The sequence below is a fragment of the Schistocerca nitens genome, chromosome 9, assembly GCF_023898315.1.
Source record: "Schistocerca nitens isolate TAMUIC-IGC-003100 chromosome 9, iqSchNite1.1, whole genome shotgun sequence".
In the NCBI taxonomy this organism is placed as follows: Eukaryota; Metazoa; Arthropoda; class Insecta; order Orthoptera; family Acrididae; genus Schistocerca; species Schistocerca nitens.
In genome coordinates, this window is record NC_064622.1 from 113169073 (window position 1) to 113196607 (window position 27535).

The 27535-nt window shown below is 39.3% G+C and overlaps 1 protein-coding gene across 1 annotated transcript in view; it reads left to right on the forward strand.

Annotated features, from left to right (window-relative positions):
- The window catches only part of LOC126203843 (activating signal cointegrator 1 complex subunit 3), a 251150-nt gene that overhangs the window by 177298 nt on the left and 46317 nt on the right, over positions 1 to 27535 (forward strand). Inside the window, exons 26-29 of the mRNA XM_049938218.1 lie at positions 3945 to 4223; positions 18886 to 19005; positions 20237 to 20509; positions 22892 to 23020. Of these exons, the coding sequence (XP_049794175.1) occupies positions 3945 to 4223; positions 18886 to 19005; positions 20237 to 20509; positions 22892 to 23020 (801 nt within the window). The remainder of the gene's footprint in view (positions 1 to 3944; positions 4224 to 18885; positions 19006 to 20236; positions 20510 to 22891; positions 23021 to 27535) is intronic.

Consider the following 27535-nt stretch of genomic DNA (forward strand, 5'->3'; position numbering starts at 1 on the left):
GTGTGCGAGTGTATACCTGTCCTTTTTTCCCCCTAAGGTAAGTCTTTCCGCTCCCGGGATTGGAATGACTCCTTACCCTCTCCCTTAAAACCCACATCCTTTCGTCTTTCCCTCTCCTTCCCTCTTTCCTGATGAGGCAACAGTTTGTTGCGAAAGCTTGAATTTTGTGTGTATATTTGTGTTTGTTTGTGTGTCTATCGACCTGCCAGCGCTTTTGTTTGGTAAGTCTCATCATCTTTCTTTTTAGATATATTTTTTCCACGTGGAATGTTTCCCTCTGTTATATTTATAACATAAAATATTTGAATATAATACTCACTATCCTGATCATTTGTCAGAATATTGTCAAAATAGGTGAATACAGTGTGGTAAACTTGAACGGCTAATATTTACAGAATTAACACGCTGTCAGAATGAAACATTGTTACGCGCTATTGATAAATTTGTCAAAAAAAAACCTAATCTTGACTGTTGTGACCAAGTGTTGTCAAAACTGAAATCTAACAGACATTTTTACTTAAGCTGTCTAAACAGTCTCTGTTAAGATATGTATCTATAGAATAGAAGGAGTTGCCTATCAAAAAGTCTTTCAAACTCTGTTTAAACCATGCTTTATCTGAAATGAAGTTTTTTGTGGTTGCTGGCAATTTATTGAAAATGTGTGTTCCTGAATATTGGACCCATTTGTGGACCGAGATAACTGGTTTTAGGTATTTATGCATGAGGGCTATTCTTAAAGTAGGGAACATTTCCGTCTGATGGTGCTAGGCGTGCGCCAATCACGTATATTTTGGTATGTGCATGCTCGGCAGCTCAGTCGGCATCCATCCGTGGCAGCGGGAACATCTCTGCGCATCTGGTTTTTTGATATTCGAATTTGAAATGTGTGCTGCAATAAAAAATCCCGCTAGTTGTGCAGTATATGGATTCATTGAAAAAAAACTTAAAACATATAGAAATTTACCGTGAAGTGTGCAAAGTGTATAGAAACAACGTAATGAGTGAATGTTCCATCCGGAAATGGTGCATTCGGTTTACAAATGGCCAAACCAATGTTCATGATGAAGAGAAGAGTGGACGCCTGAGAATTGTGACTGAAGACCTTGTCGCTAAAGTTTATGAAACGAATCGTGAAAACTGTCGCTTCACAATAATGGAGCTTTCGCTTTCTTATCCACAAGTTTCACGGACTTTGTTGTTTGAAATTGTTACCCAAGAGCTAGGCTACCACAAATTTTGTGCACAATGGGTGCCCGAAATGCTTACAGTGCACCATAAAGAACAGGAAATTGGGGGCGACATTGATATTTCTGGAGGCCTACCACAAGCGTGGTGATTCATAACTGGATCGAATTGTAACCGGTGACAAGACTTGGGTGAAATACGTCAATTGCGAGACAAAATTACAGGCCATGGAGTGGGGGCACACAAGGTCCCTCCAAAAACCAAGAAAATGTTTGCAAACCTTGTCAGCAAGGAAGTTGGCGACAGTGGTTTGAGATGGGCAAGGTGTGCTTCTTATTGATTTTCTCGAACATGGAGCAACTATAAATTCTGCGCGGTATTTTCAATCTTTGCACAGCCTTAGAAGAGCAGTTCAAACCAAACGCCGAGGAAAGCTGATGTCCAAAATTTTATTTTTGCACGACAATGCCCAACCTCACATGGCAAACCGCACTAAAGAACTCCTTAATTCATTCAGATGCGAAATTTTCCCTCATCTGCCTACAGTCCCGATCTTGCACCAAGCGACTTCCACTTGTTTCCCAAGATGAAGAACTGGCTTGCAACACAGCGCTTTTATGACGACTCGGAACTCCAGGCGGGCATGACTCACTGGCTGAAGTCTCAGGCGGCAGAATTTTATGACGAAGGTCTTTCAAAGCTTGTCCACCACTATGATAAGTGCCTCAGAGTGTTTGGTGACTATGGAAAAGTAGTATGTCAGTCACTCTTTCAGATGTATATAATAAAATGTATTTCTTGTACTTTTTTTGTGCCAAAACGTTCCCTACTTTCTGAATAGCCCTTGTTGATTGTTCTTATTCCTAGTATTGATACTATGTGTAGAGCTATTGGTTGGAAATACAGATATATTACTTGCAACAAATTTCATTAAGGAATAAATATACTGAGAAGCGTGGTTAGAATACTAAGTTCCTTGAACAGGTTTCTACAGGATGTTCTGGAATTTACACCACAAATGAGTCATCACACGCTTTTGCACCTTAAAACCTTTTTCTCAGTTTGATGAGTTACCCCAGACTTTTGCTCAGTTTGATGAGTTACCCCAGAATATGATCCCGTTTGACTGAATGAAAGCAAGCAAACTATGCAAAGTTTTTTTTTATATTTATATATCCTACATCTGACATCATTCTCACTGCAAATACAGACTAGTTTAGGTGCTTAAGCAATTCTGTGGTATGCCCTTTCCAACAGAATTTATTATCGAGTTGAACCCCAGAAATTTAACACTGTCAACCTCTTTGATCTGCATTGCTTCATATGTTACACACATGCTGGAGGGAAATCTCTGCATATAGTGGGTCTTCTCAAAGGTTAATGACTGTGAATTAGCTAACTCAGACTATTATTGATACTCAAGTTTTAATTAATACTGAAAGCTTAACCGTATAAATGTAGAGTAATTGTTTCAAAGAGTGTCATTTTTATGGAGCTTATTTTGAACTGAGAGTTATTTCCTCATAATGTACATTACCAAATCGTTGGATTCAGGTACAGCAGGGAGACCAAAAATACACTACTGATACTAACAACAGTATCTTAACACCTGTACTACATTCTGTAGAAAAAAATTCCTCAATAAATTGAATCTTAATCATTTCATCCTCCATGAATTTTTCTGAGAACTAGCATTTATCCCCCTGTAGCTTTATTTTTGAATAATCTAACTTCATATGGAGTTCATTTTTGCCTGTTAATTTATTTTGTATTTTCATCCACAATGTCGAGGAGTCTGACCATATAATTTCACTCAGCGTATGGTAAGCATAAGGTTATGTATGTTTCTTGTATTGTAAATATGGCCAAAATGATTTTTCTCACATACTTTTAGTCTGCAGAATGAGAAAATTATGATTTCATAAATATGTATTGCTGGGACAGTTAACTGTTGTAGTTTCTCGGTTGTGCAGCATACAAGAATTTACCAAGATTCTTCTGAAGTTTGTTTCCAGCATACACTACTTGAACTTCCCCAAAAAACTATACCACACCTAATGCCAGGTACAAAATAACCACGATATGTTAATTTTCTAATATTTTCATCGTGAATGTTGAACTTAGTAATTTACTTGCTGGAAATTTAACATGACTATCTCAACGTAAAGCATTATTCAAATCTAACCTTAGGAACTTGACCGTATCAACTCCTTTGATAAACTCATTGTTTTGATCTATTTTTATCTCCTGGCATTTTGAAGGTTTGGATTGTAATTGCACCACATGGATTTTTGCAGTGTCCAGTTTAGACTCATTCGATGGCTCCAGTTTTCTACACTACTGTTGGTGTCACATAGTGCCCAGATTTTTTTGCTGTGTCTGTACCTTTGAGTAATGCATATGTATTATCTGCCAACAGAACTGTTAGAGAATCTGTATTTATGAGTCTGTCATTTACATGTTTTTTAACAAGATTTGCCCTAGAATAGAACCCTGAGAAATGACTTATGATAATGTACTCAGTTTAGATTCATGGTTCACTGCATGTGAAATGTCAGCCACCCTTCGTCTTCTGCTCCGCAGCTACAGTATATGCCATGGTAAAGAACTGTCTGTCCTCACATTTTATCTGACTATCAGACAAGAAAGCTTGGTGTAGCATTGAAAGATCACAGAATACACCTACAACTTTACTCCTCTCTCTCTTTCTGTTTGTTACTTGCATTTCAATTTACTGATGCCTACTATTGATCTTGCAGGTGGTGTACATTGCACCACTGAAGGCACTGGTCCGTGAGCGTGTGGAAGACTGGCGCACAAAGCTCGGTACTCGCTTGGGCAAGAGTGTGATCGAGTTGACTGGTGATGTTACCCCAGACGCCCGCGCCATTGCCAATGCTGACGTTGTTGTGACGACACCTGAGAAGTGGGACGGTGTGAGCCGGAGCTGGCAGACTCGTGGATATGTTCAGAAGGTGGCACTAGTCGTGATCGACGAAATACATCTGCTCGGTGAAGATCGTGGTCCTGTCCTTGAGGTGAATCAAAGTAAAATTTTCACAAATGTTGTTTGCTAAAACTTTTGGTTGTTAAGGGCTTATATACTTGCAGTTCTGAAGATTTCAGGGATAAAATACTGGGAGCAATAGGTTGTCTACAACTTGTACAATAACAAGACTGCAGTTACAAGAGCTGATGGATATTAAAAGGAGGCAGTATTCTAAAAGGGAGTGATAGAGGGTTGTAATCTTTCCTCCATGTTATTAAATCTGAACATTCACAAGTAGGAAAGGAAACCAAGGAGAAATCTGTAAAAAGGAAGTAAAGTTCTGAGAGAAGAAATAAAAATTCTAATGGATGCTGATAACATTGTAGTTCTGTTACAGAAGGCAGTTGAAAGGAATCGATAGTGTCTTGAACAGAGAATAGAAGAGAATTAAATGGAATATAGAATGTAGACTGGAAATAGCAGAAAAAAGCTTTCTGGAGATAAAGAAATGTGTTAATGCTGAATATAAATTTAAGTTTGAGGAAGTCATTTGTGTGAGCATTTGTGTGTAGTGTAGTGTAGTGTTATATGCAAGCAAAATATAGACAGTAAACAGAACATATAAAATGAGAACAGAAGCTTTTGAAACATGGTTCTACAGAAGAGTGCTGGGTGGATGAGGTAACTAAGGTTGAAGTACCAAATCAAATGAGGTTTGTGGCACAGCTTGACTAAAAGAAGGGATTGGTTAATAGGACACATTCTGAGGCATCATGGAATCACCAATTTAGTGTTGGAGGGAAGGGCAGGAAGGTAAAAATTGTAGAGGGAGATTAAGAGATATATACAGTAAGCAGATTCAGGAGGATGCAAGTTGCAGTAGTTATTTGGAGATGAAGAGGCTTACGCAGGATGGAGTAGCATCGAGAGCTGCATCAAACCATTTTCAGGCTGCAGCAGAAGCACTTGACTCAGTGAGCTTTTTCCTCTTCTTAAGGCCAGAAGTGAACTTAATCTTTTAAAGTGACAAAATAAATGTGCAGTTGTATCATTCTTGCCACACCATAATGTTAAATTTGACAGTGTGTGTTCATATTTAAAATAGCTGTGTGAGAGGCTCAATGGAGATCTTGCTTGAGACACTGTTTGTGTCACATCTATACCAGTTTGAAGATTGCAATTTTTTGTGTACCAGTCTTGGTAAATTTTTGAGGACTTTAGCATTTTCAATGATTCCCAAATGCAAAAAAACTGATAATTGATGCACATGACCCTACTCTAGCTATCCTTAGAAAGCCCAAGATAGTGGACTATGGAAAGACAACAACATGGAGAGAGTGATTGACGTAGTACATTATCTGCCCAAATGAAGACCTGAGTAGGGTATGTGTCCTGGGTTGTAGCCAGAGGCACAGAAATGGTTTACTGCTGCCCTCCAGAAACAACATGGTCAGGACGTACAATGTATTTATCAAACCTTAGCTGCTTACACCACTTTTATGGCAGTATCCATAGACCTCTGTTCCACTGTTATGTTGCTAGCTCCTCAACTGTCTCTGTCAGCTGTTCATCATCTGCTGTTTGTCTCAGATGATTGTGACAACTCTTCAATGTAAGCTGAGATTATATTTTCAGTTTGTGTGTTTCACAAAGTAACAACTCTCAGAAGTCGTCATAAACTTTGACTACCCCACAACCAAGTTGTCACTCAGATGGAAAAGACAGCAATAATTTCTGAAATTACAGCTTGTGATAGTAAAATGTGTTGTATCTTTATTACATAGGGTGATTCCATGATGATAATGATATGAACTTTCAGGGAAGATGGAGAAGTGTAAATGTATCAGTTTGAGGTGAGAGGCCCTGGTCTGAAAATGACTTAGTCAAAAGCTACAAACTAAGATTGTTCTGATACCTCTGACAGCAGACCTCTTCTACTGGAAGCTCTTAGTACAGATCAAAACAAGGGGAAAAAGGTCAAGTACACATGGGCTGTAAAAGACAAACCTTAAGAGCTTTGGCCTTTGGGTCAGAAACTCACATGTGTATCTGCCTTTTTGTTGTGCCTGTTCGCAACTGAACATCTCCTCTATAAGGTGAGCAGCTGCCCTCTTAGTTTATTAGTGAATGATGCTGTCATTTACCATTTAGTAAGTCACCAGAAGATTGAAACCAGATTCAGACAAGATATCTGTGTGGTGTGAAAAAGTGGCAGTTGACCCTAAATAATGGAAAGTGTGAGTTCATACACATGAGTACTATAAGGAATCAACTACACTTCAGCTGCACAATAAATCACACAAATCTAAATGCTGCAAATTCAACTAGAATACTATATGTTCAACTTAAGTTGGAATGATCATATATGTAATGTTGTGGGGAAGGTGAAGCAAAGACTTGTATTTTTGTCATATTTTCATTTTCTGTCATTCCTTAGTTGCTACAAAATTCATGGAAATATGTTCTGTCTGCACAACTAAATGAAATGCCGTTTACTTTCTGCCATATACGTTTTGCTTTTTTTATTTGTGGCCTTAATACGTGTTTCTTTTTATACATATAATAAATGTATTATTTACTACTTACAGTATGTTACTATGTTACATTTTGTCATATTTTTCTCTTGTTTTTCAGATTGAAGATAACTTTGGTAGCAAAGATATTGTGATGTTAAATTTTAGTTTGGTGTTACTTATTATTGGCAGTGTTATTAGTCCATATGTGTGGTCCTGGAGATGTGTTTACTCAGTTCTCATGCTCCAGCTGGCCAATTTCCAGCATTTTTTCACCCACATTTATTATAACACATCACTTGCACTTTTCATTTTGTGATCTACTGTATACGTGTGTGTTTACAGAGTGTAGCGTTGCCAACTGTCAACTGTCGCTCTGTGTGTGTGTGTGTGTGTGTGTGTGTGTGTGTGTGTGTGTGTGTGTGTGTGTGTGTGCGAGAGAGAGAGAGACAGAGAGAGGAAGATTCATTAATTGTACACTGTGGTTATGTTTCAGAGTGCTATTTGTTGTTTTTTTGTGGCTAACATGATCAGGGAGTTATTGCTTGTACTTTTTCATTTCAATGGCTCTTTGTATGTGAAAGTTTTCTTGTAGTGGCAGGAGTTTGTTGTTGTGATTGTTCAGTCTAATAATTTTCATGTCTTGTTTCGTGTTGGATGGTTCACGTCCACATTTTATCAGGTGTTTGGCAAATCTAGAATGGCTGTTTTCATGCTTACAGCTTCTTATATGTTCTTTATACCTACTGCCTGTCATTCCCAGATATAGTAATTCACATTCTTGGAATTCTAGTGGACTACACCCGCTCCTTGGTATTTATCTAGTTTGTCTGCTGTTGTTTGTAAAGGTGAACAGAATGTGTTTGTTGTTCTGTAAACAATGTACAATCCCTCTTACTTTAATGTATTTGCTATCCTGTGTGTTGCTTTGTATTTGTATGTTAAAGTGCACCATTTATTTCTGTTAGTCATTTAATGAGTGTTCACACACCCCTTATTCTGTTGAGGCCTGTTATTAATTTCGTGAACATACCATCATACCATGTGGAAAAGAACAAAATCATAATGTGACATTATGAAATGAACAGCAGAAAAGCAAAAACCACAAATGAATTCATAAACAAATAAAAGACTTACACATTCCACAAACAGCCTCAGCATCACTCATCTCTTTTGAAAGAGAGAACATGTATACCTCGATACACACTGCAGATGCTGTTGTTGTTGTGGTCTTCAGTCCTGAGACTGGTTTGATGCAGCTCTCCGTGCTACTCTATCCTGTGCAAGCTTCTTCATCTCCCAGTACTTACTGCAACCTACGTCCTTCTGAATCTGCTTAGTGTATTCATCTCTTGGTCTCCCTCTACGATTTTTGCCCTCCACGCTGCCCTCCAATACTAAATTGGTGATCCCTTGATGCCTCAGAATATGTCCTACCAACCGATCACTTCTTCTAGTCAAGTTGTGCCACAAGCTTCTCTTCTCCCCAATCCTATTCAACACCTCCTCATTAGTTATGTGATCTAACCATCTAATCTTCAGCATTCTTCTGTAGCACCACATTTCGAAAGCTTCTATTCTCTTCTTGTCTAAACTATTTATCGTCCACGTTTCACTTCCATACATGGCTACACTCCACACAAATACTTTCAGAAACGACTTCCTGACACTTAAATCAATACTCGATGTAAACAAATTTCTTTTCTTCAGAAACACTTTCCTTCCCATTGCCAGTCTACATTTTATATCCTCTCTACTTCGACCATCATCAGTTATTTTGCTCCCCAAATAGCAAAACTCCTTTACTACTTTAAGTGTCTCATTTCCTAATCTAATACCCTCAACATCACCCGACTTAATTCGACTACATTCCATTATCCTTGTTTTGCTTTTGTTGATGTTCATCTTATATCCTCCTTTCAAGACACTATCCATTCCGTTCAACTGCTCTTCCAAGTCCTTTGCCGTCTCTGACAGAATTACAATGTCATCGGTGAACCTCAAAGTTTTTATTTCTTCTCCATGGATTTTAATACTTACTCCAAATTTTTCTTTTGTTTCCTTCACTGCTTGCTCAATATACAGATTGAATAACATCGGGGAGAGGCTACAACCCTGTCTCACTCCCTTCCCAACCACTGCTTCCCTTTCATGCCCCTCAACTCTTATAACTGCCATTTGATTTCTATACAAATTGTAAATAGCCTTTCACTCCCTATATTTTACTCCTGCCACCTTCAGAATTTGAAGGAGAGTATTCCAGTCAACATTGTCAAAAGCTTTCTCTAAGTCTACAAATGCTAGAAACATAGGTTTGCCTTTCCTTAATCTAGCTTCTAAGATAAGTCGTAGGGTCAGTATTGCCTCACGTGTTCCAATATTTCTGCGGAATCCAAACTGATATTCCCCAAGGTCGGCTTCTACTAGTTTTTCCATTCGTCTGTAAAGAATTCGTGTTAGTATTTTGCAGCCGTGACTTATTAAACTGATAGTTCGGTAATTTTCACATCTGTCAACACCAGCTTTCTTTGGGATTGGAATTATTATATTCTTCTTGAAGTCTGAGGGTATTTCGCCTGTCTAATACTTCTTGCTCACCAGATGGTAGAGTTTTGTTAGGACTGGCTCTCCCAAGGCCGTCAGTAGCTCTAATGGAATGTTGTCTACTCCCGGGGCTTTGTTTCGACTCAGGTCTTTCAGTGCTCTGTCAAACTCTCCACGCAGTATCATATCTCCCATTTCATCTTCATCTACATCCTCTTCCATTTCCAGAATATTGTCCTCAAGTACATCGCCCTTGTATAGACCCTCTATGTACTCCTTCCACCTTTCTGCTTTCCCTTCTTTGCTTAGAAGTGGGTTTCCATCTGAGCTCTTGATATTCATACAAGTGGTTCTCTTTTCTCCAAAGGTCTCTTTAATTTTCCTGTAGGCAGTATCTATCTTACCCCTAGTGAGATAAGCCTCTACATCCTTACATTTGTCCTCTAGCCATCCCTGCTTAGCCATTTTGGACGTCATGTCGATCTCATTTTTGAGACATTTGTATTCCTTTTTGCCTGCTTCATTTACTGCATTTTTATATTTTCTCCTTTCATCAATTAAATTCAATATTTCTTCTGTTACCCAAGGATTTCTACTAGCCCTTGTCTTTTTACCTACTTGATCCTCGGCTGCCTTCACTACTTCATCCTTCAAAGCTACCCATTCTTCTTCTACTGTATTTATTTCCCCCATTCCTGCCATTTGTTCCCTTACGCTCTCCCTGAAACTCTCTACAACCTCTGGTTCTTTCAGTTTATCCAGGTCCCATCTCCTTAAATTCCCACCTTTTTGCAGTTTCTTCAGTTTCAATCTACAGTTCATAACCAATAGATTGTGGTCAGAGTCCACATCTGCCCCTGGAAATGTCTTTCAATTTAAAACCTGGTTCCTAAATCTCTGTCTTACCATTATATAATCTATCCGAAATCTGCCAGTATCTCCAGGCTTCTTCCAATGTATACAACCTTCTTTTATGATTCTTGAACCAAGTGTTAGCTATGATTAAGTTGTGCTCTGTGCAAAATTCTACCAGGCGGCTTCCTCTTTCATTTCTTAACCCCAATCTATATTCACCTACTACGTTTCCTTCTCTCCCTTTTCCTACTATCGAATTCCAGTCACCCATGACTATTAAATTTTCGTTTCCCTTCACTGTCTGAATAATTTCTTTGATTTCATCATGCATTTCTTCAATTTATTCGTCATCTGCAGAGCTAGTTGGCATATAAACTTGTACTACTGTAGTACGCGTGGGCTTCGTGTCTATCTTGGCCACAATAATGCGTTCACTATGCTGTTTGTAGTAGCTTACCCGCATTCCTATTTTTTTATTCATTATTAAACCTACTCCTGCATTACCCCTATTTGACTTTGTATTTATAACCCTGTATTCGCCTGACCAAAAGTCTTGTTCCTCCTGCCACCGAACTTCACTAATTCCCACTATATCTAACTTTAACCTATCCATTTCACTTTTTAAATTTTCTAACCTACCTGCCCAATTAAGGGATCTGACATTCCACACTCCGATCTGTAGAATGCCAGTTTTCTTTCTCCTGATGACGTCCTCTTGAGTAGTCCCCGCCCGGAGATCCAAATGGGGGACTATTTTACCTCTGGAATATTTTACCCAAGAGGACACCATCATCATTAACCATACAGTAAAGCTGCATGCCCTCGGGAAAAATTACGGCTGTAGTTTTCCCTTGTTTTCAACCGTTCGCAATGCCAGCACAGCATGGCCGTTTTGGTTTGTGTTACAAGGCCAGATCAGTCAATCATCCAGACTGTTGCCCCTGCAACTACTGAAAACTACTGAAAAGGCTGCTGCCCCTCTTCAGGAACCATGCGTTTGTCTGGCCTCTCAACAGATACCCCTCCGTTGTGGTTGCACCTACGGTACGGCTATCTGTATCGCTGAGGCACGCAGGCCTCCCTACCAACGGCAAGGTCCATGGTTCATGGGGGGGCACTGCAGATAAAAAAAACTAGTTGAAGGAAACTTACTGACATACAACAAACTACCTGCAGACAATATTAAGAAATAACCAAAACCCTCAAAGCAATCACATCCCAAAATTACTTTCAATATGAAAAGGAATTTTACTTACAAAAATATGTGCTTCCAGTGGGACCCCAAAATCAAACATTTGCAAACATATTCCTAAACCACATAGAAAACGTGGTCTTTGATACAGTCATCATAAAGAAAGGATACAAAATTGTTTCCTGGTACAAATATATGTATGACATAATCTGCATGGTAGATGAACCAACAGAGAAAATAGATAAATTTCATGCAGACATAAACAATAAACATAAAAATATTCAGTTCACCTTGGAAAAGAGAAACACTAAAGCAAATACATTTCTTGGACATAAAATAAAGAAAGACAGCAAAAAGGGCACATTTGACATCGTCAGAAAGCCAACAGCACAGATACAATTATACATGCTTTATCCAACCACCCACAAAATAAAAAATTAGCAATCCTATGACTCGTGTTACACCGATTAAATAATATCCCACTCAGCAAAGAAAACTGTGAAAAATTTAAAAAAATACCTCATAGACACAAACAATGGTTGTCACACCCATATAATAAAAAGTCTCAATGAAAAAATCAAAACACCATAAAGAAAAATGAAAACAAGCAGAGAAAACAAACGCTAAAGAACCCTACAGACACTACAGCACACACATAAACATAAAACAATAACACTTATGACATGACTAACAGAAAGAAATGGTTCACTGTATATACAAACACAAAGCAACATACAGGATAGCAAATGTATTAAAGAAACAGGCATTACAAATTGCTTACAGAATAAGAAACATATTCCAGTCACGTTTACAGGCAACAACAGACAAACCAGATAAACACCAAGGAGCAGGTATAGACCAGTTAGAATACTAAAAATGCAAATCACTATATCTGGGGATGACAGGCAGGAATTTCAAAACAGTTGATAAAACATGGACATGAACTATTCAACATGAACAAGACATGAAAATTATTAGAGTGAAGAATCACAACAAGAAACTCCTGCCATTATAAGAAAACTTTCACATACAAAGAGCCTTTGCAATGAAAAAGAAGGTAATTATTGACCAAATCAATATAAGCAATAACTCTCGGATCATGTTAGCCACAAAAACAACAACAAAGAGCAATCTAAACATAACCAGAGTATACAATTAATGAATCTTCCTCCCTCCCTCCCCCCCCCCCACTCCTCTCTCTCTCTCTCTCTCTCTCTCTGTTTTTGTGTGACACACACACACACACACACACACACACACACACACACACACATATTCAAAGAGCTGCACTTACGACCACCTACATCAAATGCAATGGAGAGCATTATGAACAAGTGGATGGAGTGGACATGGGATCTCCCCTTGCTCCAGGGATCGCGAATCTTTATGTGGAACACTTTGAGGAGGTGGCCCTACAAACTGCTCACCGTAAACCCAGGCACTTCTTCTGCTATGTGGACGACACTTTCGTGATTGGCAGCATGGCAGGCAGGCACTGGAGGAGCTTATGGATCACCTAAACGGCATACATGAGAGTATCACTTTCACGATGGAAGTAGAAGAGAATGGCTGTATTCCATTCCTGGACATACTGATCAGGAAGAAAGTGGATGGCATGCTGGGCCATTCAGTATATAGAAAGAAGACACACACAGACCTGTACCTCCATGCAACCAGCTGCCACCATCCGGGGCAATGCCAGTCAGTACTGACCACCTTGGTACATAGGGCACGCATCATTTGTGACAAAGAAAGCCTCTCAGACGAATTACACCACCTAAGAGAGGTATTTCGGAAAAACGGGTACAGTGAAACACAGATTGGTAGGGCCTTCAAGAGGAGACAGGCTGACAAATTTCAGGAAGAGGAAGTTAACAAGAGACTCGCCTTTCTTCCATATTTGGGGCCCTTATCAGCCAAAATCGGGAGGCTACTGAGAAAATCAAACATAAATACCGTCTTGCGACCACCGCCGAAGACGAAAGAGTTGCTGGGCTCAGCTAAAGACCCACTCAAACTCAACACACCTGGTATATACAGCATTGCCTGCGAATATGGTGTACAGTACATTGGACAAATGCAGCACTGCATCTCGAAAAGGTGCGAGGAACACACCAGGCATGTCAGACTTGGACAGATAGAGAAATCTGCTATAGCTGAACACAGCATCAAAGAAAACCACACCTTTGATTTCGAGAACACCAGGGCACCGAGCCAGGAGCTATTGAGACAGCATCATTAAAGAATCAATAGAAATATGGGTCCACAAGAATCTTGTGAACAGGGACGAAGGTTATCAACTGAGCGTGGCCTGGAATCCAGCATTAGCTGCAATACGCCAGGAACGCACCAAGAACCGTCCACCTCACAAGACGTGACCGGAATGCTCTGATGGAGACACAAATGGCGCACCCGCTTCCCCCTCCACCCTGCCCGCTGGCTCCTCTGGATCCAGCCTCCCACGGCCAGGTGGTGGGGGGCATGCCACAGGTATAAAGGGACCGGCATCCGCAAAGTCTCGGCACTTCGCCAGAAGATGACGAGTATGTCATTCGTCGAAACATCGCAGTTTGAAGACACCGCCACCCGGCCGAAAGCCCGAGAACTCTTCGCCAGCTGTATACGCCGGGAAAGCATACATTCACAAGTGGTTCGATGAACCTTCTGCCAGGCACTTAAATGTGAATTGCAGGAAAGACATTCAGATATAGAATCCAGTCACAAGTATCTGTGATACCTAATATGATAGTGCGCCCATTAATTTGCGCAGGTGTGATACTGAGACAGAAGCTTTTTGAAAACCAAGTAGTACTGAATATACCTGACTACTTTGATATGTGCCTTTGGGAATGATGTGAGAAAAGCACAGGCTGATTTTTATATGAGCAGTGTTTTCAGAACCCGTACTGGTTGCCATAGCAGGAGTCATTGTGTTAGAGATACCTCATTGTTTGAGCTTAGAGTATGTTCTAAGTTCCCACAACAGATTGGTGCTAAAGTTACTGACGAGTAAATTTTGAGAACCACATCAGCTATCCGTCATCTAGACAGGTATGACCATTGTTGTCTTGCAGCTATCTGGGAACACTTTTTTTTTGTTTCAGAGATGTATGTTACATTATGATTAAAAGGGAGGCTAACTTAAATTCCAAGTTTGTATAGAATGTGATAGGAGTTCCTTAGGGTCTGGGATCTTTGATCTAGCAATTTCAGCTGTTTCTCAACACTGCAGATACTGATACCATATTTGCTTCATGTTTGCAGTGTTGTCTTAAAGTTGATGAAGTGCTCCTGTGTCATCCCATTTGAAGGAACAATTGAAAACAGAGTTCGACATGTAAATTTTTGCTTTGCTCCCCTCAGTTTAGTTCCTCAGTCATCTATGACTGGACACTAACTTTGGTGGCACTGACAACCTTCGTATTTGACCAGAATTTTTTGGCATTTTATGAAAGGCCTTTTGATAATATTCTTGTATATTAGTCATTGAAGGCTTCACACATCACCCTTCTGTAAGCCAAGCACTTTTCAATTTAACATCTTTATATCTACGGCCCCATGCTTTGTTTTTCACCTGTTGCATAGTAGCCCCTAGAAGTTTCTTTACAAACACTATATGCCCCTCCCATCATGAACTGTTGTTCTAGATGTTTATCTGTCCAGTGCTTGGTCAACAATTTTTCTAAATTTGATCCATAGTTTGTTTGTATACCCATGTCCAGATCTAAAGGTCATTCATATCAGTTTCAACATGGACATCCTCAAAGAGTATCTAATGTCATATACTTATTTTGTAATCTACTTCATATCTTAGCCAAAAAAGTTTTTGTTTAGTTCTGTGTATGTATGACTTTATGACCATCAAGAACATATTTTATTGAATATATTGTTGATATTTTTCCTATCCCTTTTCGACACATACAATGGTAATTATAGCTATATTTCCAAAAACATAGGAGTCTATTATTATTATTATTCTTTACTTTCTCAGATGTTAAGTCTGGTTAAAAATGAAAAGTGACGCGGACCTTGATCAGGCGTCACTTCCTTTTAACTGTATGGTATGTGTTATATTGCATTTAGGAACTTTCGGGTAATTGAACATGTATCAATAATTACTGATTTCTGTAGTTGTATATATACGTTTGGATGTAGCTCTATTGCATTGATGTACTGGTGGATATTGTGTGGTATGACTCCTGTAGTTGATAGTATAATTGGTATGATGTCAACTTTATTCTGATGCCACATGTCTTTGACTTCCTCAGCCAGTTGGATGTATTTTTCAATTTTTTCTCCTGTTTTCTTTTGTATATTTGTTGTATTGGGTATGGATATTTCGATTAGTTGTGTTAATTTCTTCTTTTTATTGGTGAGTATGATGTCAGGTTTGTTATGTGGCGTTGTTTTATCTGTTATAATGGTTCTGTTCCAGTATAATTTGTATTCATCATTCTCCAGTACATTTTGTGGTGCATACTTGTATGTAGGAACGTGTTGTTTTATAAGTTTATGTTGTAAGGCAAGCTGTTGATGTATTATTTTTGCTACATTGTCATGTCTTCTGGTGTATTCTGTATTTGCTAGTATTGTACATCCGCTTGTGATGTGATCTACTGTTTCTATTTGTTGTTTACAAAGTCTGCATTTATCTGTTGTGGTATTGGGATCTTTAATAATATGCTTGCTGTAATACCTGGTGTTTATTGTTTGATCCTGTATTGCGATCATGAATCCTTCTGTCTCACTGTATATATTGCCTTTTCTTAGCCATGTGTTGGATGCGTCTTGATCGATGTGTGGCTGTGTTAGATGATACGGGTGCTTGCCATGAAGTGTTTTCTTTTTCCAATTTACTTTCTTCGTATTCGTTGATGTTATGTGATCTAAAGGGTTGTAGAAGTGGTTATGAAATTGCAGTGGTGTAGCCGATGTATTTATATGAGTAATTGCTTTGTGTATTTTGCTAGTTTCTGCGCGTTCTAGAAAGAATTTTCTTAAATTGTCTACCTGTCCATAATGTAGGTTTTTTATGTCGATAAATCCCCTTCCTCCTTCCTTTCTGCTTAATGTGAATCTTTCTGTTGCTGAATGTATGTGATGTATTCTATATTTGTGGCATTGTGAACGTGTAAGTGTATTTAGTGCTTCTAGGTCTGTGTTACTCCATTTCACTACTCCAAATGAGTAGGTCAATATTGGTATGGCATAAGTATTTATAGCTTTGGTCTTGTTTCTTGCTGTCAATTCTGTTTTCAGTATTTTTGTTAGTCTTTGTCTATATTTTTCTTTTAGTTCTTCTTTAATATTTGTATTATCTATTCCTATTTTTTGTCTGTATCCTAGATATTTATAGGCATCCATTTTTTCCATCGCTTCTATGCAGTCGCTGTGGTTATCCAATATGTAATCTTCTTGTTTAGTGTGTTTTCCCTTGACTATGCTATTTTTCTTACATTTGTCTGTTCCAAAAGCCATATTTATATCATTGCTGAATACTTCTGTTATCTTTAATAATTGGTTGAGTTGTTGATTGGTTGCTGCCAGTAGTTTTAGATCATCCATGTATAGCAAATGTGTGATTTTGTGTGGGTATGTTCCAGTAATATTATATCCATAATTTGAATTATTTAGCATGTTGGATAGTGGGTTCAGAGCAAGACAGAACCAGAAAGGACTTAATGAGTCTCCTTGGTATATTCCACGCTTAATCTGTATTGGCTGTGATGTGATATTATCTGAATTTGTTTGGATATTAAGTGTGGTTTTCCAGTTTTTCATTACTATGTTTAGGAACTGTATCAATTTAGGATCTACTTTGTATATTTCCAATATTTGTAGTAACCATGAGTGGGGTACACTATCAAAAGCTTTTTGGTAATCAATGTATGCGTAGTGTAGAGACCTTTGTTTAGTTTTAGCTTGATATGTCACCTCTGCATCTATTATCAGTTGCTCCTTACATCCTCGCGCTCCTTTGCAGCAGCCTTTTTGTTCTTCATTTATAATTTTGTTCTGTGTTGTATGTGTCATTAATTTCTGTGTAATGACTGAAGTTAATATTTTGTAGATTGTTGGTAGGCATGTTATGGGGCGATATTTAGCTGGGTTTGCTGTGTCTGCTTGATCTTTAGGTTTCAGATAAGTTATTCCATGTGTAAGTGTATCAGGGAATATGTATGGGTCTGCAATGTAACTGTTAAATAATTTAGTTAGATGTGAATGTGTTGAGGTGAACTTCTTTAGCCAGAAATTTGCTATTTTATCATTTCCAGGGGCTTTCCAATTGTGCGTAGAATTAATTGCTCGGGTGACTTCATGTTGCAAAATTATCACTTCAGGCATTTGTGGTATCATCTTGTATGTATCTGTTTCTGCTTGTATCCACCGTGCATGCCTGTTATATTGTACCGGGTTTGACCATATGCTGCTCCAGAAGTGTTCCATGTCTGTTATGTTTGGTGGATTGTCTATTTTTATGTGTGTGTTATCTATTGTTTGGTAAAATTTCTTTTGGTTTGTGTTGAATGTTTGGTTTTGTTTCCTTCTATTTTCACTTTTTTTTGTATCTTCTAAGTCGTTTCGCCAAAGCTTGTAATTTTTGCTTCTTTTCATCTAATTGCTCTATTGCTTCTTGTTGTGAGATTTTACCTAACCTTTTTCGTTTTTTGTCTGATATTTCATTTCTTATAAATTGTGTTAGCTGTCCGATGTCTTTTCTCAGTTTTTCTATTCTGATCTGTAGCCTGTGTTGCCATGCTGGTTTTGTGGGTTTCTTCTGTGTGTTGGTTGGTTCTGATCTCTGCCTAGTGTGTATATTTAGTGTAGTGAGTGCTCCTACATAAACCAGTAGTTGTAACTCTTCCATAGTTGTGTATTCATTTATTTTGTTGTGTATGATTGTGTTGATAGTTTTTATTGTTGTTTCGACTTGCGGGCTATTTGGTGGTCTATGCAAGAATGGTCTAATGTCTGTATTTGTGTCTTTGTATTCTATATATGTCAACTGAAATTTTTCTTCTATATCTAACATGTGTGTCACTTCGTATTCTATTTGTGCTTGTGCTGGTGGCTGTCTTAAGATTTCATTTTCCTCTGATTGTTTAATTGATGCATGTTGTTCTTTGTTTGTTTGCTCTGGGATGTTTGAGTCCATTACTGTATTTTCTTCTTCTTCTAATTGCACATTATTTTGTTCCAGTATTTGTTGTACTTGTTGTTTGATGTTTTCTAATTCTGACTGGGGTATCCTGTTATTTTTTATTATTACACGAATCTGATCAGCTAGACGTTGTTCTGTTAAAAATTTTAATTCTGGGTATCTGGTAATAAATGTTGTGTATACTTGTGATCTGTATCCAGTTGTGTTGGTTCCTAGGTTTGTTGCTTGGTAATAACAGAACATGAGGTGTCGATTAACTTCATCTGACCATCTCATCCTCTGTCTTTGTTTTCCTTCTAGGGTGGTTGCAGGAAGCATATCCTGCAAAACACCTCTATTTGGATTTATTATTATTATTATTATTATTACTATTATTATTATTATTATTATTACTATGTCATGTGAATGTGGCATAAGTTTTTCATGTTAAATTTCTCACTTTCAGGTGATTGTGTCAAGAACAGGGTTTATATCCTCACATACTGAACGCACACTGAGGATAATTGGTCTGTCTACAGCACTGGCAAATGCAAGTGATTTGGCAGCATGGCTTGAGATTGGCCAGGTGAGATTCATTTTTACTCTGCAGTGTTGGTAGTGTTCTTATCTGTGAGCTCAAATAATTATCGGGATTTTGCTTGTATCCCAGGTGATGATTTTTTATAAAGCAACTGTGTTTTGCATTTGTTCTCTCACATATGTATTTGCTTATTGTATTCAATCACTGTTAAATCATTCAACATTTAAATTTTGATATAGAGAAAATGACTGAAATGAGATGTTTTGGAACTGTATTGGTGTTGGATTATAGTAGGTAGCTTCAAGCAGTAAGAAACACTGAATGTTGAACTTTCAGAATGAACATTTTTTCATGGGTGCAGAAACGTTCCAGGTGCTGTAAGGAGAAAAGTCCCACTGCAGCATGGGAATGAAAGCAAACAGTGTTATCATTCAATTTTGACAAGATGCAGTACATACGATGTACTACTTATCAAACATCACAACTAATAAAAAAATAAGCTACTCAAATAATGAAAGACAAAATGGAGTAAGTGTTAAGTTTTTAAGAATTTAGATAGATCGTAATCTGAATTGGAAAATGCAGACCATAGAATTAATGAAGTGGCATAGATCAGCTACATTTGTAGTAATGTGATTACTGCTATAGGTAATTTAAAAACAAAGAAATTGTCTTCTGTGTTAACAGACATTAGAAAATGATGATTGAAGTTTTATTGACATTAGAGACTTACACATAAGTTCGTGAATGTCACCATGTCACAATATGATAAACTACAAACATTTCAGCTGCTTTTGCTGGTGGCCTTGGAGGTGGTTGGGGTCTCACATGCATATTGCCAAGAATATTGTACGTTAATTTTTATTGATTGTCGAGTGATCACCATCCTGAAGGCTGCCTGTAGTAGTAGCTGAAGTAGCACTTGTTTTATTGGAACATGATGTGGCCTCAAACCTGCAAGAGTCTTTCTGAAATTAGCTTCATCCTCAAAAGTATACCCTAAGAGGTCATCGGTCTCATCGGATTAGGGAAGGACGGGGAAGGAAGTCAGCCGTGCCCTTTCAAAGGAACCATCCTGGCATTTGCCTGGTGCAATTTAGGGAAATCATGGAAAACTTAAATCAGGATGGCCGGACGATAATGTACTCTGTAATTACAGTAATTTAATAGCCTAGTGTTCTGATAGTTAATCATCAAATGAATGTTCAGAATTCCACCCTCCCCTTTGGATTCCTGTACGGGTGCTTTGGATGTCACTGTGATGTTAAAATTGCAGATGGGCCTGTACAACTTCAGGCCAGCAGTGCGGCCCGTGCCGCTGGAGGTGCACATCGCGGGCTTCCCGGGCAAGCACTACTGCCCGCGTATGGCCACGATGAACCGCCCAACCTTCCAAGCTGTGCAGCAGCACTCACCGGACCGTCCTGTCCTCGTCTTCGTCTCCAGCCGCAGGCAGACGCGCCTCACTGCACTCGACCTCATCGCGTACCTTGCGGCTGAGGACAATCCCAAGCAGTGGCTGCACCTTCCCGAGGAGGAGATGGATCAAGTAAGGGCGGCTGGCAGTTCACTAGATTTTGCTTAAAAGTTTTGTTATGCTGCCGCAGCAGCATCTCAGCTCTGCAACTGCTGCATTATGGATTATGCCAGACTTCAGAGGTGAAAATTTCAGAAAATTAAATTATTTTTCCTCACCAGTGTCCTATGGCATCATACACAATGGTAACACATCATTGGAGGGAAAAAGATTTATTGTATGCAAGTGTTCAATAAGGATGTTATGTGTTGCGCAGTCTGGAACCTTTTGCAGACTCTTCTTGCAATGTTTGGGCGTACTCACAGTAGCCCCATGAAATTTGCTATCACCAATCAATCACAGTTTGAAAACAACAGTAACATTCATAAATATAGTACTGAAAGGAGAAATGTAGTTGCATATAAATTACTGTATGCATGTAAGAAAATTAAAAAACCATCATAACTTGAGAAATCATGTAAACTGTTAGCAAGTTGCCACGTGTTTGCCTGAGAAAGTTTTCAGTAATTGTAAAGTTGACTTGTTCAGCATCATAGTGAGAAGTCACAATCAAGAAACACACAACATGCCTCTGTTACACTCGAACCAATCTAAATGGACATTAGCAGGCAGTGTTTGAAGCACATGGCACTCGTAATTATAAGAGGCTTACCCAGACAAGTAGGTTTGAGCAGACACGGCTTACCCCATCATCTCGTGGGATTATATATTGAATGTTTGGATTCAAAGAACACAACCTTCTCCTAGAATAGTCTTTAATGCTTGATTGCATAAGATAAATGAAGATACAAGTCCTCCTGATCACCATTCTGTCAGTGTGAAAGATAATTTAAATCTTCAGACACTGTTGCCAAAAATCATTTTGATATGGAGAAAAGCAGAAATTGCCTCCTTTTTTATATCTGTAAAGGACTGAAGTCTATTCAAATCTGTACAAAGATCAAAAAATTGTACTTTCCCAAAACAAACCACTGCTGCTCGAGATGTGATAACATTTTTAGGGAAACTAACTTGTGGAATACTGTATAGAACCAAAACTAGATAACACCCTTAATTTTAAATATGAAGCTGGGCTTGTGCAAGAGCTTTTATGAAATGAGTGCACCGAATACTTCTATTTCTCTTTGTTACATTAAGGCTGTATTCCTCTGTCAGAAAATGTGCCCATATGTTCCAAATTGTCTATACTCTTTGAAGTTCCAGAAGTATGACTGCACTACTATTGGATTCAGTGACTATGTTACTTGTGGAAATGTGGCTGGGAAGGAGAATGTACAGGAAAAAATGCTCTTCAAGTCCAGTATGTGTCAATCGTTCACAGCTGCATCGGGCAAGAAAAGAGGAATGTCACATTTATGTGGCAGGAAAAAAAAATTGGTATAGGAACATGACTAAATATGTATCATATGCCAAGACTGAAAGGTATTTACATAATAACATTTGTTGTGGCAGTCCTGAAGAACCTAACAGAGGAAGTCCTCAGATCTACGCAGGCACCACTGATGAACACATCTACCAGCACTTCTTTCTATTGAGCGACCCTCTGTAACGTATTTGTACCTTTCCCCTCTCCTTCCTCCTTGTCCTCCCTCCTCTTAGCCTGCCGCTGAAATAAATGTGATGTATTGTGCCTAAACAGGCAAAGAGATCAGTTACAGTTGGATTACACTATAGGCGGTCAGTCACTGGGAACAGTAACAATCATAAAATATCTAGAATTAGCCTGAAGTGGATGTAGGAAAAGCATATGCCAGGCTGAGATTCGGTAACTCATCCACATAAGAAGTGACCTACAAATCACTTGTTCAGCCACTTCTAGAAAGTGGCTCATCAGTCTTGGACGTTTAGCAGGTTAGATCAATAAAGGAGAGAGAAAAGATCCAATGAAGATCATGCAATCATTTAGTCAGTGCAAGAGTGATACAGAGATGTTTGTCAAACTCCTTTGGTAGATGCTACAAGACAGGTGATGTGCATTAGGGAAAGGTTTTACTTTCCATATCCTTTGAATGTGTGTTCCAAGAAGAGTCAGGCAAAATATTACTTCTGCCCACATACATCTCATGAAATGACAATTACATGAAATCTGAAAAATTTGAACCCACATGGAGGCTTACTGCGTGCACCACTCATTAAAAGGAACAGGTAAGGATGCGAAATTATAGTGTTAATCAGTCCTGTCACACACTATGAGATGGCTTATGAATTGTTGATGTAGATTTCACAACCACTTGCACACACATTTCAGCAATATATCTCAATTTCTCATGTATAAATGATGATTTTTGTTTACTTCATGGAGACAAATATTGCAAAACGCCAAATTAGATTTGGATGTACAATGAGCATCATTTGCAATTACATACTTACAAGTTCAAATACCAATTTTTACAGATTATATCCGGTCTGAAAGATCCAAACCTGAAACTGACTCTCGCATTTGGCATTGGACTTCATCATGCAGGCTTGCAAGAACGTGACCGTAAAACAGTTGAAGAACTATTTGTGAATCAAAAGATACAGGTGAGAATTTGGAATAGTGCATGCTTTCCAGAATGAAAGATAATTCTATGTCATTGTATTGTCTCACAACACTCATCAGAACCCTTAATTCCCCCCCCCCCCCCCCCCAAATGTGTAAGATCGAAAATAAAAATATGAATACTAACTTCATTTTCAACATATTGTGGATGCCACCAGAACAAGAACAATGAATAAGAGTTGTCATCCTGTATTAATAGTTAATAGTATTACTGTTCAATAGTATTACTGTACAATGTAAAAGTTCTGTTGCTGTACAGTTTTATAATAATACTATTGTCTTGATTTTGAAACAGACTCATAATTAACCACTGAAAAAGCCTGTTACAAACATTTAGTTGTATTGTATTCCCTGACAAGACAACAAACACTAACAGTCAAACAAAACACAGTTCAGTGAAGACAAGAAGCACATTATGTAAAGCAAATACAATTTATGTTTCTATATGTTCATCACAGCATATATTAAAACTGAATACTTTAGCATTCTTATAATCAAAAGTAGTAGCGGAGTGCTTTAATTTGAACCTGAAGTCTTCAGTAATTAAAGGGATGTACTGTCACTGTTACTTTTACTAATATTTAACTCTCACAGCTAGAGGAACCCTTTATATAAACAAAACATATTCTTGCCTTCACTTTGAGGTGATGCATAGTATATACTGTAGTCATAATATACCTGTCTGTGCTGCACCAGTAAGCATTGTTAACAATTTATTTGATTTATGCTGTAGTGCAACTGTTGTCGTTAATGCAAAGTGAACTTTTCACAAAGAAGCAAAACATGTTTGTAATTTTACACACACATATACTCTTTTCTTAGGCACGTGTCAATACTAATTTGGAAGAGAGCCCTAAGTCACAGATACTTGTCTACATGTACACAAGAGCTGTTTCTACCTTTAAAATGTTCCGCAGCTCACAGCACTGTGCTCAGAAATGAACAATATAAAGAACTGCACACATTTCTAGCCCACAGTCTTACCAACATTGATGCGTGGCCATGCACTACTTAAGAATTGCTTTGTGAGCCCCAGAAATAATTCCAGGTTTCCAGTTTCTCACCCACACTTTTCTGGATATTTTCTTTAGGATGCTGTCAGGCTCTTTCTTTACATATATTGCAACAGAAAGTTCCTTAACAGTGTTAAGTTACTTGTTCATTAAAAGGCCAGTTCCAACAGTTTCACAGTAATCAATGTTAGTGAAAGTCCATGTGCAATCCATGCCCAGGTACTGTTTTATGTAATTTTGCGCAGTGTGGTAATTAACAAATATGTTAGATGTTCATATGTAATTTTTATAGAAATTCAAACAGTGGAAAATCCAGGAAGGAAGGTAAGTATTTCATGAAAATGATAGTTGCTACTCATCATATAGTGGCGATGCTGAGTCGCAGATAGGCACAACAAAAAGACTGTCACAATACAAGCTTTCAGGCAACAAGTCATTTTGTCAAAAATGACCCCCCCACCCCACAAACACACAAAACACTCTCAACTAAATGCAACTCACACACACATCTGCAGTCTCTGGTAGGTGGAGCCACACTGTGAGCAGCAGCAGCAGCAGTGCATGATGGGAGAGGCAACTGGATTGTGGTAAGGAGGAAGCGGGGGCGGGGAGGGGGAGAGATAGCAGGGTAGAGGTGGGAGACAGTGTTTTCTTTGACCTCATTGTGACTTCACACAAATTTTAGCAAGTTTTTGCCTTTTGCTATCATCAGCTCCCTGAGATTTCATCATGTTTCCCCCTTTTTCATCCTTCTCGTGATTTTTACCATTTATTTCGGTGTATTTTTGGGCGTAATTCTACCGTATTTATGTAACTTTTTGCATTTTTTCCACCACCTTGAATCCTTGCTCCTCCCATCTGCATCAATACAGAAAAGGTTCCTTAACCCTAGCCAGAACCAAGTTCCACATGCTGTTCCTGCTTTTATGCTTGGCTCATGGAATTCCCAGAAATGGCCTTACAATCAAATTACCCATCTCCGGCTGCCACCCTGTGTTCACAGTCATCTCCACCTGTTCCGGTGCTGCCAATCCGTAGCCCTCACCAACATTGTCCTGTAAAGCCATATCAACCAAGCCCAAACCTCCTTGCAATACCTTCTCTCCATCCATAAAATTCTCCTGCTATGCAATCCCAAATTCCTGGAACCCATAACACACATTGAAACACACATTCAACCCCATTACCCTCCTATATAAAAGATACCAACCATTTCCTCCACTGACTCTCCACAGTTACTGTCCCTTTACCACATGGTGCCCTCATCGTCACTATTGATGCCACTTCCCTTTACACTAACATCCCTAATTCCCATGGCCTTGCCGCTGTTTAACACTATGTTTCCCAATGCCCGGCAGATTCCAAACCAACAACCTCCTTCCTAGTCGACTTGACCAACTATATCCTCATCCACAATTACTTCTCCTTTGAAAGCATTACGTACAAACAATTTGGGGGTATGTCTATGTGCACCCGCATGGCACCATCCCATGTCAACCTACTCATGGGCCATCTAGAGGAATCCTTCCCAAACACCCAGACTCCTAAACCCCTCACCTGGTTCAGATTCATTGATGACATATTTGCAACCTGCATCGAGGGTGAGGAAACCCTATTCACACTCCTCCAGAAGCTTAACAGCTTCTCCCCCATTTGCTTCACCAGCTCCTACTCAACCCAACAAGCCACCTTCCTAGATGTTGACCTCCACCTCAAAGAAGGCTACATCTGTCCATATCAAAGCTACTAACCACCAGCAATACCTCCACTTTGACAGCTGCCACCCATTCCATACCAAGAAGTCCCTTGCAGCCTAACCATCTGTGGTTGTCACATCTGCAGTGACAAGCAGTCCCTCTCAAAATATACAGAGGGTCCCATTGAGGCCTTCACAGATCAAAATTATCCTTGCAACGTTGTGCAAAAACAAATCTCCCCTGCCTTACCTTTGCAGTTTCCCATCACCTCCCAAAGTCAAACCGTCCATCCACATAGGAGCATTCCCCTCATAACTCAGTACCACCCAGGACTGGAGCAACTGAATGACATCCTCCACCAGGGTTTAAACTATCTCTCGCCCTGCACTGAAATGAGAAATGTTCTGCCCATTATCCTTCCCACCCCTCCTCAGTGGTATTCTGCCGTCCACTGAACCTGCAGAATATACTCGTCCATCGCTGCACAACTCCTGCTCCCTACCCCTTGCCTCATGGCTCATATCCCTGTAATAGTCTTAGATGTGAGACCTGTCTCATACATTCTCCCACCACCAACTACACCAGTGCGGTCATAAGCATCGCCTGTTATCCCATCAGAGGCGGGCAACCTGTGAAATCAGTCATGTAATCTACAAGCTAAGTTGCAACCACTGTGCTGCAGTCTGTGTGGGTATGACAACCAACAAGTTGTCTGTCCGCATGAATGGTTACCAACAAACGGTGGCCAAGAAACAACTGGACCAACCTGTTGCTGAGCACGCCGCCTAACACAACATCCTTCATTTCAGTGACTGTTGTGCAGTCTGTGCCATATGGATCCTTCCCCCCAACACCAGCTTTTCTGAATTGTGCAGGTGGCAACTCTCCCTGCAGTATATTCTACATTCCCATAACCCTCCTGGCCCAACTTTTGTTAGTTGTTGTCCTCACCAATCCAGCCCCTTCCCTTTCCCATTCCAGCACCACATAGCTCTGGATCCCACTAATGCACCCAGTCATTTTGCTTTCCCGCTCTCCCTCTCCCTCTCTCCAGCCCTCTCCCTCTCTCCAGCCCTCTCCCTCTCTCCAGCCCTCTCCGTCTCCCTCTGTCTAACTTCCTGACTTCACCTAGCTGGCCTACCCCATCTCCACCTTGTCCCTGCATGCCTTGCAGCACCACTTCATTGTCCCCCACCCCTACCCTGCCATCCCTCCCCCTCCTCACCCCAGACTTCTTCTTACCTCCACCCAGTTGCCTCTCCCATCATGCACTGCTGATGCTCACAGTGTGGCTTCAGCTGCCAGAGTCTGCAGTCATGAGTGGGTAAGTTGTGTGTGTGTGTGTGTGTGTGTGTGTGTGTGTGTGTGTGTGGTGTTTATTGTTGACAAAGGCCTTGTTGGCCAAAAGCTTATATTGTGACAGTCTTTCTGTTGTGCCTATCTGTGACTCAGCATCTGTGCTATATGGTGAGTAGCAACTATCCTTCTCATAATATTGTTATAGAAATTCTGTAGGAACAGATGAAGAAAATGACCTATTATGCCACCGGGGTATAACTGAAGTCTTTGAGCATCAGTCCTGTCCATCTGATCTTGTCTGGGCAAATGCAGTTTTGCTCTTGCAAATAATATTAGATTTCTCATACCATGACACATTACAATTCTTCATTGTAAAACAACACAGAGCTCATTTACCTGGGACAGTGAGAACATAGTACGATTTTATAAATGGAAGCATATGTTAACATTATCAGAAGTGGATTAGGAAAACCATTTCAAATGTGTG